The 19475-nt window shown below is 41.2% G+C and overlaps 1 protein-coding gene across 1 annotated transcript in view; it reads left to right on the forward strand.

Annotated features, from left to right (window-relative positions):
• Positions 1–19475, forward strand: part of Pip4p2 (phosphatidylinositol-4,5-bisphosphate 4-phosphatase 2) — a 52875-nt gene that overhangs the window by 15659 nt on the left and 17741 nt on the right. The window contains exons 2-4 of the mRNA XM_038347995.2: positions 12325–12473; positions 18013–18119; positions 19153–19276. Coding sequence (XP_038203923.1) covers positions 12325–12473; positions 18013–18119; positions 19153–19276 — 380 coding nt within the window. The remainder of the gene's footprint in view (positions 1–12324; positions 12474–18012; positions 18120–19152; positions 19277–19475) is intronic.

The raw sequence follows: 19475 nt of genomic DNA on the forward strand, positions 1-19475 counted from the left end.
GGCACATACCCAGGAGCTGCATAGCTGGGTCACATGGTCATTTTAGTTTTGTTCTTAAGAACCATACTGATTTCCACAGTGGCTGCACCAGCTAGTGATAGTCCCACCAACAGTGAACGAGGTTTCTCTTTCTCCAGATCCTTCCCTCCCTCCTTCCCTCTCTCCCTCCCTCCCTCCCTCCCTCCCTTTCTCCCTCCCTCCCTTCCTCTATCCCTTCCTTTCTTTTTCTTTCATTTTTTTTCATTTTGTCACCACCTCTTCAACTTTCAAGCCCACTGTAATAGCTTTCACACCTGCTATTCTTACATGAGTGTGGTATTGCTTTCTGTGAAAATTCCGGAAACTTTCATTAAGCCTTCTTCGTGAGCCAGAGAAAAAAGCTGACAATTAAATGGTTGTCAAGATGTTTGATTAAGTTTTGTTTTCAAGAATTAGTAAAATACCTTTAGAGTGGGTCCCAATATTGGAGCCCCTGTGAGCTGTGTCCAGTAAAGACTCCACTATCACCTGAAGACCATTTTGATTCTGTTCACAGTGAGCATCATCTGAAAGCGAGTTTAATCGCGTTTTCTTTCCTTAGTAAACAAACTGGTTACTTTAGCTTTCTTTCCAGAAGTTCGTAGGGAGGCCCACGGTGTATAGACGAAGGCAGGTGTTCCCTCTCAAGCGCCCATCACTCTGCCCATGCAGACGCTCTGCTTCTGTGAACCCACTCTTACTGGACGCTGGCTGAAGGACTGCAGTAGCCACTAGGGTTACATTGCTGGTTAAAATACCTAGACATCCTTTTCTATGCAGCCAAGCAAAATTTTTGCAGATTACCTAGCCTTTTCAACCCCAGCCTAATTTCAATTACTCATTGCCAAAGGTCCCTGTGAGTCAGTATTTGAGAACGCGGTGCCTTCCTTCATAATCCATGCACGTCAGTGTTGAGCTCTGCTAGTGTGCTAGTTACTCTACAGTCCTGTCTCCCTACTGACACCAGACATCCCATTTCCGAGGGGTAGTGTTAACTGTCAACTTTATGGAATCTAGAATCACCTCTAACGCTCTGGACATATCCCAGGGGATTATTTTGCTATCATGAATTAAGGTAGGGAGACCCACCCACTGTGGGTGGCACTGTGGCCTGGGTAGACCCTGGATTCTCTTCATGGGGAAAAGGAACCAGGCTACAGAACTGACTCATTGTTCTCTGATTCCTGATGTTGATACTACGTAACCAGCTGCTTCAACCCTGCCGTCTGTTCTTCCCTTCCACAGCTGTCACTACTCTTGAACTTAAAGTCAGAATAGTAAACCTTTTCCCCCTTAAGGTGCTTTCACCATAACACACACAGCTAAGATATATTCCAGGCGCATTTGCCATGTAATGTTTGTTTTCTCTGTATTGAAGAGCAGCCACAAGAGGATGCCTGATTTTCATAAATGATATATTTATTTGTTTATCTACTTGTCTATCATCTGTCTGTCTGTCTGTCTGTCTGTTCAACGTAGGGTTTCTCTGTGTAGCAGCCCTGGCTGTTGCAGAACTTGCTCTGTGGACCAGGCCAGCCTCAGACTCACAGAGATCCACTCTGGCTCCGGAGTGCTGGTTTTAATGCACGCGCCACCACCGCCTGGCAAACGATTTTTGACGTCATAGCGAAGGGAGCCGTCTTAGGAGATGTAGTGATGCGCAGCTTTAGGAATACTTACATGTACAGCTTTCCTGTGAGAGATCCACTCTAATGTCCTCAACTCTCTAAACCTCTGGTTGCTTCTTCAGAATCACAGTAGGAATATTTTGGAATCATATCAATAGCAAAATAAACTCTTAGAGCCAATTCTAGTGATACATATACATAAATATATATATATTTAAAGTTGAAAATGAATTCTCTTCTTGTTGTATATTCTGATCACAGTTTTTCTTCATCTCAGATCCTCCCCACTTCTCTACCACTCAGCTCCACAATGTTTCTTTCTCTCTTTAGAAAGCAGGCAACAAAACAAACAAAAACCAAACAAACCAGAATAAAAAACAAAACAAAAACAAAGGACAAGAAATGAGTATCTACACATGCACACGCACACGCACACGCACACGCACACGCACACACACACACACGTGTGCACAACGTAAAAGCACAAAATTGGAAACCATAAGGTACAAACAAAAGGCCAACAAGACAAAATAAGATACCCAAGCAAAACCATATGAGACCAAAAGTCTACAGAAATAATATTGAGTTTATTTTGTATTGGCCAGCTACTGCTGGGGCCTGCCTTTAAGTGTGGTTAATTTATTCAGTGAAACTCCATTGCAGTAAACTAAATTTTTCTTTGCAGGTGTTTGTCAGTTGGAGAGAACTTCTCGGTGAGGGGTGGGAGTTATGTCTGCTTCCCCCTCTTAGTTCAGGGAACCCATCTGGGTTGAATTTATGCAGGCCCTGTACATGCTGCTTCATCTCTGTGAGCTCATATGTACCTCAGCTAATTCTAACTTCAAAGCAAGGAGCAAGCCTAGAAAATCTGGCTCAATTCAGCATTATGTTTTATCTTTTGCTTGTTCCTTGAAGATGTATTCAAAAATACTTTTAGGTTTGAGGTGATACATATTACCCGAAATCTTGCAGTTCTTTTAATGCATAAGTCAATTCTGTTTTAGAGTTTGTATTTGCTTATTAAATTATTTTAAGACTCATTTAATTTTATTTTATGTGCATCAATGTTTTGCAATATGTACGTACATATATATGTGTGTACTCGTGTGTGTGTGTGTTTGTGTGTTTTGCCTCTGGAGGCCAGAAGAAGGTGTCAGGTCCCCAGAACTTGAGTCACAAATGCTTGTGAGCCACTGTGTAGATGCTGAGAACTGAACCTGGTCATCTACAAGAGCAGCAGTGCTGTCAATCAATCACAGAGACATCTCCCCAGCCCTGATTTCGTTCCTTCAAAGCATCCTGAGATTTTGCCCTCATCCTGGATCCTGAGGCGATAAGGGGTCTTAGTGGTTGATCATAGGGAAAATGGCCAGCCATGTCTTTGTAGGCTACTCCCTCAAGGGAGGTATTTATAAAGGGAAGGCTGGTCTCCACAGAAATGGAGAAAGCTATGGTCTACTTGAGAGAGTCTTAGGGTAAGGGTTATAATCTCAGCTCTGCTTGCGTTCATTCCAAGTCCCAGAATCCCACTCCCTTGTAAGCAGCACTCTTCTGGCCGTCAGTGACAGATTCAGGCTGAGCATTTACATACATGGTCTTCCATCACCACAGCTAATTTCTGTGTTTGGTTTCTAGTAACATCTTCAAACTTGCTTGCTTCTTTCTTTCTTTCTTTCTTTCTTTCTTTCTTTCTTTCTTTCTTTCTTTCTTTTTCTTTCTTTCCCTCCCTTCCTTCCCTCCCTCCCTCCCTCCCTCCCTCCCTCCTTCCTTCCTTTCTTTTCCTTTTTTTTTTGAGACAGGGTTTCTCTGTGTTGCCCTGCCTGTCCTGGAATTCATTCTGTAGACTGGCCTTGAACTCAGAGAACCAGCCACCTGCCTCTGCCTCCCAAGTGCTGAACTTAAAGGTGTGCGCCACCACCGCCCAGCCCCAGGAATCCCTTGAAATGACACAATTTCTTTGGTTTCTGAGAAGGGGAGGAACAGGAGTGGCCTTTCCTCTTCTCTGCATTGAGCCGTGTTGGAGAGAGTTGCCATCGCAAGCAGACGTCCCACAACAGCTGAGCTAACTCTGTCTTTAACCCACATTCTCCCGAGGACCGCAAGGAATGCCGGGGAGAATAGTGCAGGCCTTCCGCTCCGGCAGCTCCTTCTAATGGGATCCTAGCCCATCTCAGATTTTACTCTGATGTCATTTTTCTGTCAATGCTGCATTTTTGTCAGGGGCCTGGAGGGTTGGTCACAGCGAACGTGTGAGTGAAGTCAGTGAGTTCTGTGGGCAGGCATGGAGGAGGCTTGCAGAGGAGTGGTTGAGACGCTGCAGGTCAGACAGCCAGCGAGACAAACCCAACCTTTAAAATGCAGAGAGATGAAGATCTAAACAGAGAGTGCAGATTAATACGCTGGGATGAATTAGCTGGCACAGAATCGATGAACTGATTGATGCTCGTGACGGGAAACTGAAATCTGATCACCCGTGGGTCTGCGGGGTGGTTCCGCTTCCTCCTGCCTGTTTCAGGAGCAGCACGGTGCTTGTCTGTGCTTTGATCCCAGGAGTCCCGGTGTTGCTGTGAAGTTTTTATTACCATGAAATGATTGCTCGATACTGTTCAATTTTCAACAGCTCTTTCATCGTTTCCTTTATCCGGTGAAGCTCGGCTCTGATGCTTCAGAAGCCTTCACTCATAGGTTCTTGCCTGTTTCCATCACCTCGCTTGTCTTTACATCTTTCCCCCACATACAGTCTTTGCCAACTGAACCGTGACTGTGTTCCCGGAGTGGCGGATCTCCAGATCCTGCAGTGGTCAGCATCTCTAGGCTTTGGCTTCTTTTAAGAGAAAACGTTAGACTTCATAGATTGATTTCAGTTCTGATATGGCGAAGTCCTGAAGATTTGACCCGGCTGTCTAGAATTAAGGATACATACATAGCAAGAAATAATCTTTCACCTAATATAACCCCAGAGAGGAAATGCTCATTGTTTAAGAGTCTACCAACACTCTTAAAAACAAAGAATTTTTGACGTAATAACGAGCAGCAATTCTGAGATCACTATAGCTTTTTGTCTAGAAATTTCCCTGAGGTACGAGTGGTTTCTTGGCTGTTTAAACAGTGATAATAGACGATGTGAGAAATCTAAATCATAATTATTGTGGGAATAGCTGTCTAAATTTCCAAAACTGCAGGTCTCTTATGGGAGGAGATAGAGCTGCGGGTGAAGTTTCCCTTGGGGGTAAATCCTGAGTGAGAGAGCCTCCAAGAGTACAAGACGTGTTCTAAATGCCTTAGGACTAGAATGATGGGCAGACAATTGGAATGAAAGGCCGAGAAGTGTATTTATGGTAGCTTTAGAATGAGCTAATAAGTTAGCTATAGCTTTGTGGAAGAATCTGGATACCTTTTGCTGTTAAACTGACATTGTAACTACCCTCGCCATCAATACTATCAGATCCCAGAAGGATAAATAAAGTGTATCTGAGTACAGACCAGGTAGTTTCTGAATCTATTAAAAACGAGTCCATATACAGTTAGTCATGCCCAGGTCTCCACGGCATTAGAGGCAGAAATATTTAGAGCAGCGTCTCACTGTCTCAGCCAGGCCCATAAGGGGATTTTTCTTTTCCTGTGGGAGAGGGACATGGAAAAGACTGACCTTATTTTGTCTGGCAAAAGTGGTGCAATCAGTTCTCCAATGTCCTGCTGTTTGTCCACAGTCTGGGCCGGGTCCTGGCAGCAGGTGTTGCACTGGGGCTTCTCGCCCAGTGGTCAGCGCCTTCGTAATCCAGGTGGAGACATCATGGTGTCTCATAATCTTCTTTGGAGCCCTTGGGTTACTGCTTAGGATCTTGGAGTCTCTGTCTACTATAATAAGCTTTTAAGTCATTATTTTAAATGCCATATTCTGCAGATCTCTGAAGTATGAGGGGGTGCCTAGATATGTCTCATTAGACAAACTTCGTTTCTCATTACTTAAGTTTGACTTTGAAAGCATACACAGGGAACTAAGTAGGGCTTATTCCTGCAACTAATTATATCAGTACTTTAAAGATGACTGACTTCTATTTCCTAACAGTCTATAATAAGTTAGCAGCTTTCACAAGACTAGAACTCTATACTCTGTAATAATTTTGAATTAACGCTAGTAAAGAAACTGAATTAGTCATTCTGAGGGTAAACATAGAACAAGTTTATATCTAGCTGTGAATGCTGTCTCCTGCAAAGGCAAGGAATGGGTCCCAGGGTGAAATGGGAACAGGAGGGAGTCTGAGAGCTAGCATCGCCCTAGAGCAAACTGAAACTCAGGTCTACCTTCCTGCTGATCTTTAGAACCCATCCTGGCAGGTGTGTACCAAGCTGACCTGGGAAAGCTGCCCTGGGCCCTACAATCCACCCCCCTTCACAATTACCGATGACAGGTCTCAATCATGGGTCCTGTCTGTCCAGGGGCTCAAGGGGGTGATACTGGAACCTCAATATCATCAGTTGAACAGTATTGACCCGTTCTCAAACAAGAGCCATCAGTCTGTTAACAAGAAAAAGCAAGATCATTAGGGGCCTGTTAGAGCTGAAAGTAAGGTTGTTAACCAAGGAGACCAGTTGAACAAGTTTTTATCCAGCTTTTGTGTGAGTGTTTTGCTTTCTATTTTTAACAAGGCCATTGAATCTCTAATTACCCGGGAGTGATTGACACAGAAACAACATTCTTTCCCCAGAGGAGGAGGTCCAAAACTCTTAGTATCAATACAACAGTTTATGACTCAGTTTATCCAAATAGCTTAAACCCAACAAAGTTAGCAAAGACAAGGGGGCTAAACATACAGTTTTAAGCTTAAATAGACTTTGAACAAGGAAATACATTTTTAAACCATTAGTTAACCAGGCCCTTTTTTATCTCAGCTCCATGCTTGCAAGAAAACTTTTCAGCTTTTCACCAAAACAAGCACACTTAGTATTTGAATGTCTGAGAAGCCACACCAAACATAGTTTACATCCCCCTTTGACCTTTTATAACTTTTTATATACCTTTAATCCATTTTTTCTATCTTTATTTCTTAGTCTCCTGCTTTTTCCCTCACTTTTTAGATGACATACCAAAATCTCTTTCGCTTTTCAGACAACATAAAAACTCTTACCAAAGTCTTTCTTGTGGTTTCCCCCAGTGGTGTATGATATATTTATTGTATGGCTACAATATTTTAAACAAGAACAGAAACATGCATATACTATAACAAAAAAATCTTTAAATTTACATCAAATAAAATTCTGTACCAGTGTGAAACATTGAGACCAACAGTAAGTTTTTTTTTGTACATTAACCAATAATAATTTGTTACCATCCCCTATAAATGATGACAGATATTTATAACACATTGGATATGAATGATCAAAGCAGCTCTGGTGGAGGGAAGTCTGGCTGTAGTGTCACAACACCTATAGCCACAGTCCTTGACCTACAGAGCCAAACCTTGGTTAGGTTTGAGCAGAAGTTGAGGCACATAGCCCCCAGGGCAGGTGGAGGGAACTCATCCACCCACATGGGAAGGGTGGAATTCAGCATAGGGGGAAGAAAAGTGCTAGGGACTGAGTTCTTAACAGCCAGGCATGTTCATCATCATTGGTTATCCCATCACTCCTCCAAAAGAGCAGGCTTGAACATATTTTTGCCATTAAGGGCTTTTCCTATTTGACAGATTAAACTTTTTCTTAAAGGCGTGCACCACCCCCGCCCAGCCAGATTAAAAATTATGGTATAGATCTTTGAGGATCAGTTCATAGGATTTTGTATTTAAAGTGATTGTTACAACACTGATGTTTTATTCTTAAAGACCAAACCCAAAACCAAATAAGACACAGTTTGTTGGAGCTGGAGAGCTGACTTGGTGACTGAGAACACTGGCTGCTCTGCTAGAGGACCCAGGTTCAGTTCCCAGCATCCACATGGCTGCACACCACTCTCTGTGACTCCAGTTAGGGGTTTGATGCCCTTTTCTGGCCTCCTCAGGTACCAGGGATACATGTGGTGAGCAGGCATTGTGTGCAGACAGAATACCCACATACACACAAAAAAATGACAAGCTATTAATAAAAACCCATTTGACTTTGTTATTTTCATTTTATGTATGCATCTGTGTGAGTGAAAGCCACTTGTATACTGGCACCTGAGAAGGCCAGAAGAGGGTACTGGATCATTTGGAGCTGGAATTAATTATGGTGATTATGAGTTACCCAGCCTGGGTGCTGGGGATGGTAGGTTCTCTGAGAAAGGGCCGGCCTTCTTCACTGCAGAGCTACCTCTGCAGCCCCCCTTCCTTCATTCCTTTTGTCCTTCCTTCTCCCTCACAATTTTGAAGAATCTCTCTCTCTCTCTCTCTCTCTCTCTCTCTCTCTCTCTCTCTGTCTCTCTCTCTCTCTCTGTGTGTGTGTATGCACACGTGTACATGTGTGTTTAATGAAGTTGTTAAAAGTTCCTTTCTTATATTTCTGTGTAGAAGGAGACCGAGTTTATGATAGAATTGCTTCCTGTCACTCTATAACTCAAGGTTACTATTGCTCCTCTAATGCCCATTAAAACAGGCTGTGTGTCTTGAATTTCTAGGGAAGTGTGTATGCTTTTCCTCAGACCAATGTCTCCTTCCTTCAGATCTGAAAAAAAAACACCTATAAATTGCAAGGCCTTAAGTGTCTTCTACACTTACTGCTGCTTTACCCTGCTTTGTCTTCTTCAAGCTTGATGGGTCACTTGAGATCAACCTTAACGTTCTTTCAAGGATTTCAGGCTATTTTTTTATGATTTAAGACACGCACAGTTCCCTTTCATGCTTAGTGTTGGCAATGCTCTCTTACAAGCTTCCCAGAAACATAAGCAGTAGTGTCATTTCGAAATGGCCACTTGCTTAGAACCGTGGCTGCTTCAGGAATCCAGCTCATGAATCACTGGACTGTGTGACACTTGCTGCTAAACGTGTAATAAAGAGACCATGTGTAGATTTTAAATGTGCCAACTGTGTTGTCCTCTGGAGACTTTGAAGAGTGTCACGTGATTCTGAATAGGAATTTCAGAACTAGCTCATGTCATGATCAGCTGTCGTTGTTTTCTGTGTGCATGCCAGTTCTCTTTGCTGGCACTCCGGTCATGCGTTGGATGAATCTTTGTAGACGACCTAAGATAGTCCCTGACATCCAAAGGGCTTTCGATCCTAGAGGAGAGTAACTCAGTGACAGAGTGCTGGCCTAGCTTGTGCAAGGCTTTGATCTCAAGCACTGTTAAAACATAATTATGTAGTTAGAACCAATTTGATGGTATTGTAATCCCAGAATTTGAAAGGCTAAGGAAAGAGAGTCCTGAGTTCAAGGCCAACTTGAGCTAAATAATGAGTTGACTCGTTGGGTCTAACAAACATACTAAGGCACAAACAGAAAACACACAGAATGGGACCAGGTGCTCCCTGTGGAGCCCCTGTCTTCAGGACCCCTTCTGCAGCTGATTTTTTTTTTAAAAAAGTAATGTATATTTCGATTGTTTTAAATTAAAATACAATTGCATTATTCTCCTTCCTCCCTTCAACTCTTTCCATATACACCCTCTAACTCCCAACCTCCGTTCAAATTCATGACCTCTTTTTCTTTGTTGTTACATATATGCATATACACACATACACATATGTACATGGACTGCTAAGTTCATTTAGTGTTGCTTGTATGTGTATGGTTACAGGGCCGACCACTTGGAACAGGATGACCAATCAGGGCCTCCCTCGTTCCTAGGGAAGACTCTTATGTTCTCAGAAGCTCTCAGTTGCATGTTGTTCTTTGTCTAGGAGTGTGGTCCCATGAGATTTATTTCTAGTACATCAGGTAATTCTGAAGTAGGCGTAACTCTTTACCCATTCAATTAAGTTGACTTTTCAAAGAGCCAAACTACAACAGCAAGAATAAGCTCTGTGTCTGCTTGTGTGTGTCTTTAAGGTATGGGGATTTTCAAAGCTTTTACTTTGGTGGGTAATTAGGTTTTTAAACCTGCCACCTTCTTTCCTCTGTGTTTGGAAAGAAATTGGAAAACAAAATTTGGTAAAGGGAAAGGAATGTGTTTGCAGTGTGCCCATCGGTAGGTAGGGATGTCTAATTGCCTCCTTATCTCACCTTGAGCGTCTTGCAATTTATAAGAAGCCTTGAGAAAAGGGTAAATTTATCCATGAAAAATGGGCTCATCAGTTCCTGAAGGAAGGGACCCAGACCCCAGACTCTCTCAGTTTCCTATTATGAGATGAGCTTTTTATTTAATCCAGGGTCAAAGAAAATAGGATCCTAAAGATGCTTCATTTTGAGAGAGTAAAGAATCTAGGGCCTTTGTGGTTCGTAAGATCCATGTCTATACCCAGAGCCCATGTTTTTCAAGGTTGGCCGAGTTCTTTGTCCTGTCCATCCCTTCCCTATGCCTCCATTCACATGGAGAGAAACAAAGAAACAAAGAAGGGTGATAACTTTTGATAGCAGAAGGGAGGGGACTTCTTGGGCTTCAAGAAGTCCAGGAGACACGTGTCATGGGCTCCTCCGTGTCATTCTATCCATCAGCTGTCATTGGTCAACCACCATTTCCAGTCCTCTGTGCTGGGGTTGCTCCTGGATTATCTTGTCTCAGACATCATTTTATTTTACTCATAACTCCTACATCTTTTTTTTTAAAAAAGTTCTTAATGGTAAGTAAACATTTGCAACTAGACGTTCTTAAATTTACTTCGTTTTGGTTATGTCTGAAATTTGAAGATTCCTCCCCCCCACACTTTGTCTCATCCTGTTAAGTTTAGTTTGCCTGGGTCAGTTCGCATCTCTCCTTGACTTTCTCAGTCTTTATTTTATCCTGATCCCTGTCAGTCATTTTACTGGTCCAGTATCTGGAGAAAGCACTACAGTATTCAGCTTACGCTTGTGTAAGCGATTCAACTTGAGATGGTTGACTATTTTTATTTTCTAGTGGTGAGAACTTTTATTTATTTGTTATTCTCTGACAGAGTCTTTTATTACCATATGAAAAAAAAATGTCTTGAGGGCTGGTGTCATGAGTAGGTAACAAAGGGTTTACCAAGGGTCCAAACAGACAGAGTGGAAGCTGGTCGAAACATACTCAGGACGGTCAAGTTCTTACAGAGGGTGTAGCGGAGATCTTGGCTCTAGGAGGGAACGGTGATATTTTGATAATAGTGTAATAGTAATAGAGAAGTTACTTGGTCTCCCCTTGTGATCATTTGTAGGCATCCATGAGAAGATAAATAGGTGGGGCTTCCTCTTGTCTTATGGAGTCCATTTTACAGTGCTGTCTCTCTGGTGATTTATAGTGTTGGCTGTCAAGCTGAATTGCCGTAAGTCACTGTGATTAGATTCCAAGTAGGTCACAGCCCAGTTGTTAAAGAATGGGAATCTTGAGCCTTTTGTCCCTTCATCCATGTAGTAGTGCAGGTTGGCCTTGTTTTGCCATCCTCCTGTCTCAGCTTACCAAGTGCTACAGGTGCACTAGTGTATAATTTTCTGTTGGACTCAAGCTACTTCTACCAGCTGTGTAGTGGCATTTCATTTGTCTTTTAGTAAATAAAGCTTGCCTGACTTTCAGAGAGTAAAATCGCCACACTGGTCAGCCTTACAGAGCAGGCAATGGTGACACAAACCTTTAATCCCAGTAGCCACACTAGTTTGCCATAGAAACCAAGTGGTAGTGGTGCACGCCTTTAATCCCAGTCCTAGAGAGGAATATAAAATAGGAGGAGACAGTTCTCAGTCACAGCCTCATTCTGAGATTCCTGGAGGCAGGATCGCCATTTCAAACTGTGGTAGAGGTAAGATCCAGTGGCTAGCTGTTTTGCTTTTCTGACCTTCATGTTGAACCCCAATTTCTGTCTCTTGTTTTTTGTGAATTGTGCTACACAGCTCTACAAACGAGCACAAAGGAATGGGGTAGATATTTTGAGTAAAGGAAATTTCCCAATGCAAGAGACCTAAGCCATCAAAATTTGGGTTTAATTGGAGTTAACAATCATTTTTTTTTGACAACACAGTCACATGCATGTTTACTTGTTGTATGATATTTTACTCTTTTGACTTGTTGAGGGACCCACCACTCAGCTCTCAAATAAATCATATATCAAGGCCTATTATTAATTATGAATACCCTGTCTTAGCATGGATTTTTTTTCTTGCCAACTTTTCTTAAATCATCCAGACTACCTTTTGCATCTGGGCTTTTATCATTCTCTATTTCTGTATACCTTTCTTTACTTCTTTTCTATGGCTTGCTGTGTGGTTATGTGGCTGGCCCTGCCGTCCTCCTCTCCTTGTTCTCTTGCTCCTCTTCCCTTGGTTCTCCTTCTGTTTATTCTCTCTGCCTGCCCAGTCCTGCCTATCCTTGCTTCTGCCTCCCTATTGACCATTCAGGTTTTTGTTAGACCATCAGGTGTTTTAGACAGGCAAAGAACCACAGCTTCCCAATTAATCAAATGTAGAATAAACAAAAGTCACACACCTTAAAATAATATTTCCCAACATTTACTCTCTGCATCTAGGACAAGCCAGCTAGTGTTAAATCTGAAATATGGAGGAAATGTTTTCACAGTTTCTTCTGCATGCCTAATGCTTCTGTGCTCAGACTAACCACAGTGATTCTGAAGACTGATTCAGTGTAAAATCTTTTCAGCTGAACTGCCTCCTCCGTACACCGCCATCGCCAGTCCAGGAACCAGTGGTGTTCCTGTGATCAACTGTCGCGTGTGCCAATCGCTAATCAACTTGGACGGTAAACTTCACCAGCATGTGGTTAAGTGCACGGTTTGCAATGAAGCTACGGTAAGTTGCAGTTTCCCATTAAAAAGCAGAGCTCACTAATGGATGTCTTGTTTCTAAAGGAAGTTCTTCAATGGTGTTATTAAGTGCCAATATGGACTGTGTACGAATATGATGATTCTTTTCAATTTTTCTTCTGCCTATCTTTCTTTTATTATATAAGGATGCCTCTAGATGTGTAGGATAACCCCATAACAAATTTTTCTTGGTTAACTATAATGTCCTTTTGTTCTTTACATATGGCACGTAATTATTTCTCTTTAGTATCTGTCCATTTTTATTTTAGTGCAAATCCACTGGACTTTACTGCAAATGTGGTCTTTATTATGTAGAAAACTGTTTATATAATATCCACAAAATGTCAGCATTCCTTTTCTTTGATTATAAATTTATTATTGCTTTCTGTGCCAAACTGCTTATTTTCAAATAGCTTAGCATTTAACATGCTTGTTAGATATTATGCAATGAAAATTTTATTTTATACTTATTTTTTATTTAAATTATTTCATGCCATATATTCTGATCATGTTCTTTCCTTTTATTTTAAGAATGACTAGACAAGTGTAGGTAAAGCACTTGCTGCACAAAATTGAATACCTGAGTTCAATCCCTAAATCCCACCAATGACCCAGTTGTCCTCTGATCTCTGGAATGTATATACACACGCACACACACATGCACACACACAATAATAACAATAATGCTTAGCCCCATATATATGAACTTGAAATCTGTTGTTTAGAGTGCAACTTTTAAAATGAAGATTATTAAAACCAGGATAAATATCATAAAGTTTCAAGCTGCTTATTTTTAAATAGCTTAGCATTTAATATGCTTGTTAGATATTATGCTATGAAAATTTTAAATAGTTGAAGGCCACTTTTAATAAACTGATCTTTGGGAAGAATAACTAAATCTAAGCAAAATTTTTACAGTTTCAAATAATACCTGTTAAGAAATGTACTGCTTAGTTGATATCTGTTCCTACTTGTATAGTTAGACTTTAAATTTTTTCAGTGCCTTTTGAAATCTACAATTAAATGTAAATCCAATATTGGTGTTTCTATTTTCTCTCGTTTTGGAAAATGGTAAAGAAGTCTGATAGTGATCATTGTCTCTAAGAACCACAAGTCATAGATACTGGGCTTCCTATGTCTGAGGGAGTGTTATAAAATAAAACTCTAATTCATAAAGCAATTTTTTCCTCACAAGGGATTGCCCATCATTTAGATAAGTCTGTCATGATGCACAGTCATAACTATGGATCTGGCTAGCATGTAATTTGATCAATGACTCCTGATTTAATTATGATCGTCTTCTTTTGGGCTCTTTGAAGACAGTAAGGCATAAGTTCTGATTTTACTAGGCAAAGCTTTGAAGCTTTCCTTGGATTTAATAATATCCTCTCCCATTCTGCTGTATCTATGTATATTTGAGATGGTGTCTGCCTTAGTTTGGGTTTCTATTGTTGGGAAGAGACACCATGACCACAGCAACTCTTAAATTCTTTAATTGGGCTGGCTCACTTACTGTTTTGGAGATTCAGTCCATTATCATCATGATATGGAGCAAGCAGTTGTGCAGGCAGACATGGTATTGGAGAAATACCATGGCAACAGGAAGTTAACTGGTGGTCATACTGAGGGAAGCTTGAGCAAAAGAGACCCCAGAGCCCAACCCCATGGTGACACACTTCTTCCAACACAGCCACAGTTTCTAATAGTGCCACTCCATTTGGGGACCGTTTTCTTTCAAACCACCACAGTGTCTTTGTGGGTGTGTAGTGGGGAGGGGGCACATATACATGTGGAAGCCAGAGGAGGATTTAAGGTGTCTTCCTCTATTTCTCTTGGTCTTATTTCTTTAAGACAGTATCTCTTACTGAAGCAGAAGCTCAGCCTTTCAGCTAGGCTGACAGTCTAGAGATCCCTTTACTGCTGACTGTTCCTGCACCATATCACGCTGGGGTTGCAGGTGCATACAGTCATGCCTATCTGTTGATGTAGATGTTGGGAATTTGAACTCAGGTCCTCATTCTTGCACAATAAGTACTTCCCATGAGTCATCTCCCCTGCCCCTTTAGGCACATCATCTTATTGCATAGTCCAGGCTGCCCTCAAGGTCATGATTCTTCTGCCTCAGCTCCTGGGAGTGCTGGCATTGCAAGATGTATCACCAAGCCTGGCTTTTGTTAATGAATAGGAACACACACACACACACACACACACACACACACACACACACACAATTTTTACGCTTCGTGTTTACTCTTTGGAAGTATACAGAACAAATTAGGTCATTTATGCTGAAACAAAGCCTCTGAAGTTTGAGCAAGCAGGGTCAGTCAGTCAGTAATTCATCTGTACAGGACCAGTGCAGTTTGCTATAAGAAAACATCTTTGGGGCCTAAAGGAAACTATGCCAATTCTTTTCATGGTTCTTTTCCCCATAGAGTAAAGAAATGTAAATAATCGTGGAGACACTAGACTAGCTGATAGCATGTCCCCAGATTGCCTTGTGTCCTAGCTCTAAGTTTACAAAGAAGGAAAGCCATGAAAAGGAAATTTTGAGGAGTGTTGTGACATGTGACTTGATAATATCTCAGCTGTAAATCGATCACGAACTTTTAAGTCAATTGTTTTCAGGCACCTGGGAGTCACATCAGAGAATTCTAGGTTGAAAATGTTGGAGATAATGAGTAAAACGGACTCAGTCCAACAGAGCGATTCCCTACACCCACGGTCTCCGTCCCCTATGGCGATCCTTTCCCCAGCACCTGACATGGAGCCTCAGTGTCTGTTCTCTGGGGTAGCTGCTCCCGTAGGAACCTGGTCTGTCTGTCAAATAAATGGCCCAGAGCTGATTGTGGGCCTAATATTCAGAGGTTGATAGACAGGGATGTGAGTCTCTTGTTTTCTCTTCAGTAACTGTATCTTGGGGGACTTCATATCCTAAACTGCGATTTGTTCATGATAAAATAATACCAATTTATATAATTGTTGTGGAAAACAGAAATAAGATACCCAGTGTAGTTATTGGCAAAGCAACTTTTACTATTACTATTGTTGTTATTTGAGATAGAATCTCACTGTGTAACTCTGGCTGCCCTGGAACTCATTGTGTTGGCCAGGATGAGATTCACCTGTTTCTGGCTTCTGAGTGCTAGGATTAAAGGCATGCATCACCCAGCTAGGCAACTTTGTTTTTGCCAAATAATGATTTTAAAACATGTGCTTGGGCTGGAGAAATGGCTCAAAGGTTAAGAGCACTTTTTGCTTTAGCAGAGGACCTGGGTTCAGTTCCCAGCAGCTAATAACGCTCTGTTGTAACTCCAGTTCCATGGGACCCATTGCTGTCTTCTGGCCACAGGCACTGCAGACATGTGGTGCACAGACATAACTTCAGGCAGATTATCCATATACATAGAATAAAAATGAATAAGTCTTAAAACAACACATTAAAAAAAAGGCTCCCAGAATTGTCCCTTTCTCTTTTTCCATGCAGACCAAGCAGCACCTGACGAGGGTGGCACTGAGGAGCTGTGCTCAGAATCTGGCTTAGTTGCCTTGTGTTATGAGTGAAGGGACTGGTGTCTAGAAGTGATAAAGGAATAAATGTGTGTGGAGACCTTAGCCATTGTCAAACAGACGTTTATTTCATGGTAAATTTTGAATAACAAATCAGTAACAAACATAAATAAGCCCCAATTCTGTTTTTCTGGGTGCTTTTTATACTATAGCTGTATACCCTTGATGCTTGTGAATTTGAACATTCAGATTTAGTTACCTCCAATATAATTTAATAAATTATAGATATTTTACCAACATTTATGTATTTCTATCACAGATATTTACTTAATATATTTGGAATTCTTTTTTGTCTTTTAAAGAATAAGTGTTAAAAAATTATGCATGGATGCTTCTCGATTTCAATGGGTTATGTAACAATATGCCCTTAAGCTACATTTAGCGCACCTAGCATACTGAGCATCCCAGCACAGTAGACTCACTGTGCAGTGTAGTGCGTTTCTCCTGCTGATCAAGGCGCTGAGAGCTGTGGCTTGCTTCTGATGCCCAAGAACTTCTTCAGAGACACGCATACTTCATATTGCTAGCCCTGAAAAAGGAAAAAAAAACCCAACATTCTAAGTATGCTTTTACTGAACACAGACTTCTTTCTTCTCATCACCCAAGAACTGAAAAACTGCAAGTGGGCTATTGTAATTTAAGGACTCCCTGCAGATAGATATGAAACATTCCCAAATGCCTGTCATTCTTCCTCTATAAATGTTAATGCAGATGCTTTCTTTTCTAAATAAATTTGGCTAGTATAAATTTATCAAACACAGAAAGTTAACGTTGACATCCTATTGATGTCTAATCTTTTTAATTTTTGAATTTTATTTATTTACTTTTCTTTTTTCCTTTTTTTTTAAATGCATGTGAGAGTTTTGCCTTCTTGGGTCATGTGTACAGTGCCTCTAGAGGCTAAAAGAGGGAGTCAGATCCTCCTCTAGAATTGGAGTTCTCTCTCTCTCTCTCTCTCTCTCTCTCTCTCTCTCTCTCTCTCACACACACACACACACACACACACACGGTTCTCTGGAAGAGTAGCTATTATTCCTAAGCACTGAGCATCTCCATGACCCCTGTGTCTAATCTTATGTTCAAATTTATGTTTCCCAACTGTCTCATTATTGTCTGTAGGAAAGAAAAACTTCAACTGCAGAAGTAAAGCCGGAATTACATGTTGCCTAAGGTTGCCATATTGTTTTAACATTCTTTTATCTGTGATTTGCTCCTTTTTGTTTTTCTGTTGCTTTTATGTACTGGTCAGTCTAGACAAGATATTTTGTAGACTGTCTCCCACTTCAAGCTGTCTCCTGTTTCCCCATGCTTGGTCTCAAGTCATGTATTTTGGAAGGAGTGCCACAGACGAGCTCTGTTCTTTTCAGTGTGACTATCTAGTTTGGCAGGCTTACGTTCTCATATTGCAAGGAGTGTTATTTATTCTCACTTTAAATTTACTATAAATTAAATATATACTAGTATTGGTACAATTGCAAATGTTTAAGTTAGATATACCATTAAAATGATTAACTTTTATGCTATTGAGTAGTTGAAGGTCAAAGGAGCCCACTCTTCTCTAATGTTGCTTCTGTTGAGCTTGGGCCAGGTCTGAGAGTCCTGTGTATGCTTCTGCATAAGTGGCCAGGTGTATGACCTTATTTTCTGAACTTTAAGGAGAAAACAACGGGCATGCAATAACTATTCCCACCCTATGAAGGTACAAACGCACTTTGAAATGGGTTCTTTACTATCAAATCCTCACAGTCCCTGAAATTCCGAGTGCTCGCTAGTCAGCATCTTCAACTTTTGGAGCCGTGTGTGTGCACTCATGTGCACTCATTCTCGGACTGAACCTTGATAGCACGGTGGGGCCTTCCGGTTTCAACTCATCGTTTCCTCCTTAAACATAAGCAATTTTTGACAGTTTGTATTTTGGTTGACTTCCTGTGTTTGTATTTTCTTCCATTATCTAGCCAATCAAAACCCCCCCAACAGGGAAGAAATATGTTAGATGCCCTTGTAATTGTCTCCTCATATGTAAGGACACATCTCGGCGAATAGGATGCCCGAGACCCAACTGGTAAGACATGAAGATTCTTTCCTTCATTCGTTTGTTCATTCAACAAGTGTTTATCAAGAATCATTATGTGCTAGGCTTTGCTCCAGACAATCTTTGTCCTCAGTCACGACAGAGCATAGATTTTCTTGTTAGTGTTATTAAGCTTTTCGACTTAGAACTTGACAGTCAGGAGTTTTGGTAGAATATAATGTTTTTGAATGGACAATGGCAATTTCTTTTTCTTATGTAGGTATTTAATGAACTGTAGTAGGTCGGTGGTTCACTTTCTTAAAAATAATTACTTAGCTTACCTTTGATTTAATTAATTTTAACCCAGGAGGCTTATTGTGAATCTCCTTGCATGCTACACGAATATCTGTGTATTTATGATAATGCCTGGGGTTGTTTGCCTATACCAGATGCTATTATGTGTGTGCTGATATGCAAGGATGGAAACACCTTTACTGTTTCCTTTTTCCTGCAATGTCTCCGGCTGTTTGACCATCAAATGCATCATCTGATGATTGGCTGGAGAACAGAAAGGAAACATGGACCCCCCCCCCCCACTTTACTTTTGTTCCATCTCTGAATGAACAATTATCAAGGAATATTAGGCTTTCAGAGAAATTCGGTTTCACCTCAGCACTTGGTACTTTCATGACAGACATATTTATTAGTGTGGAAAATATTTTGTGCATTCTGACTCCTACCAAATTCAAGCTGCCTGTGTAGATTAAGAAAAGAAATGACCTTCGTGATTTGAAATTATAAAAATTTGGAAATGGCAGTTCAGTGGTTCCCAAGGTCACTGATCAGAACTGATGCCATACTATGCATTATGTGTGAAAAACATACTTTTTGCTTTACCTTTGAATGATTATTGATACTTTCCGTGATTTGGGGTCTGAGCACGTGCTCCAGGTTGGCTCTCAGTCTGCCTGTGGGTTCCAGGGTTTGATGCTTGGTTCAGTTGTTTCTGACCACGTGCTCCTGGTTGGCTCGTGTCTCAGTCTGCCTGTGGGCTCATGAGTTTGCTTGCTTCCTTGTTCCACAGTCGACGCATAATTAACCTTGGCCCTGTAATGCTCATTTGTGAGGAACAGCCCACTCAACCTGCAGTGCCAGTCCAGCCAGAAGGTACAAGGGTGGTGTGTGGGCACTGCGGAAACACATTCCTGGTAAGTAGCTCTACTGTGGTCATTGGACGCTAATCTGTAAGTCTAGGTCATGATGTCATGGATTTGAGAACTGTTTATAATTGTATAGTTTTAATCCAAGTGTACACTGGTTAAAATAGAGTCTTATTTCTGAAGCTAGTGAGTTCAGTGTATAGCAGGGATATATAACATCCTTTGTACGTTAGACAAAAGATGTATC

The sequence above is a fragment of the Arvicola amphibius genome, chromosome 11 (genome assembly GCF_903992535.2).
Source record: "Arvicola amphibius chromosome 11, mArvAmp1.2, whole genome shotgun sequence".
NCBI lineage: Eukaryota > Metazoa > Chordata > Mammalia > Rodentia > Cricetidae > Arvicola > Arvicola amphibius.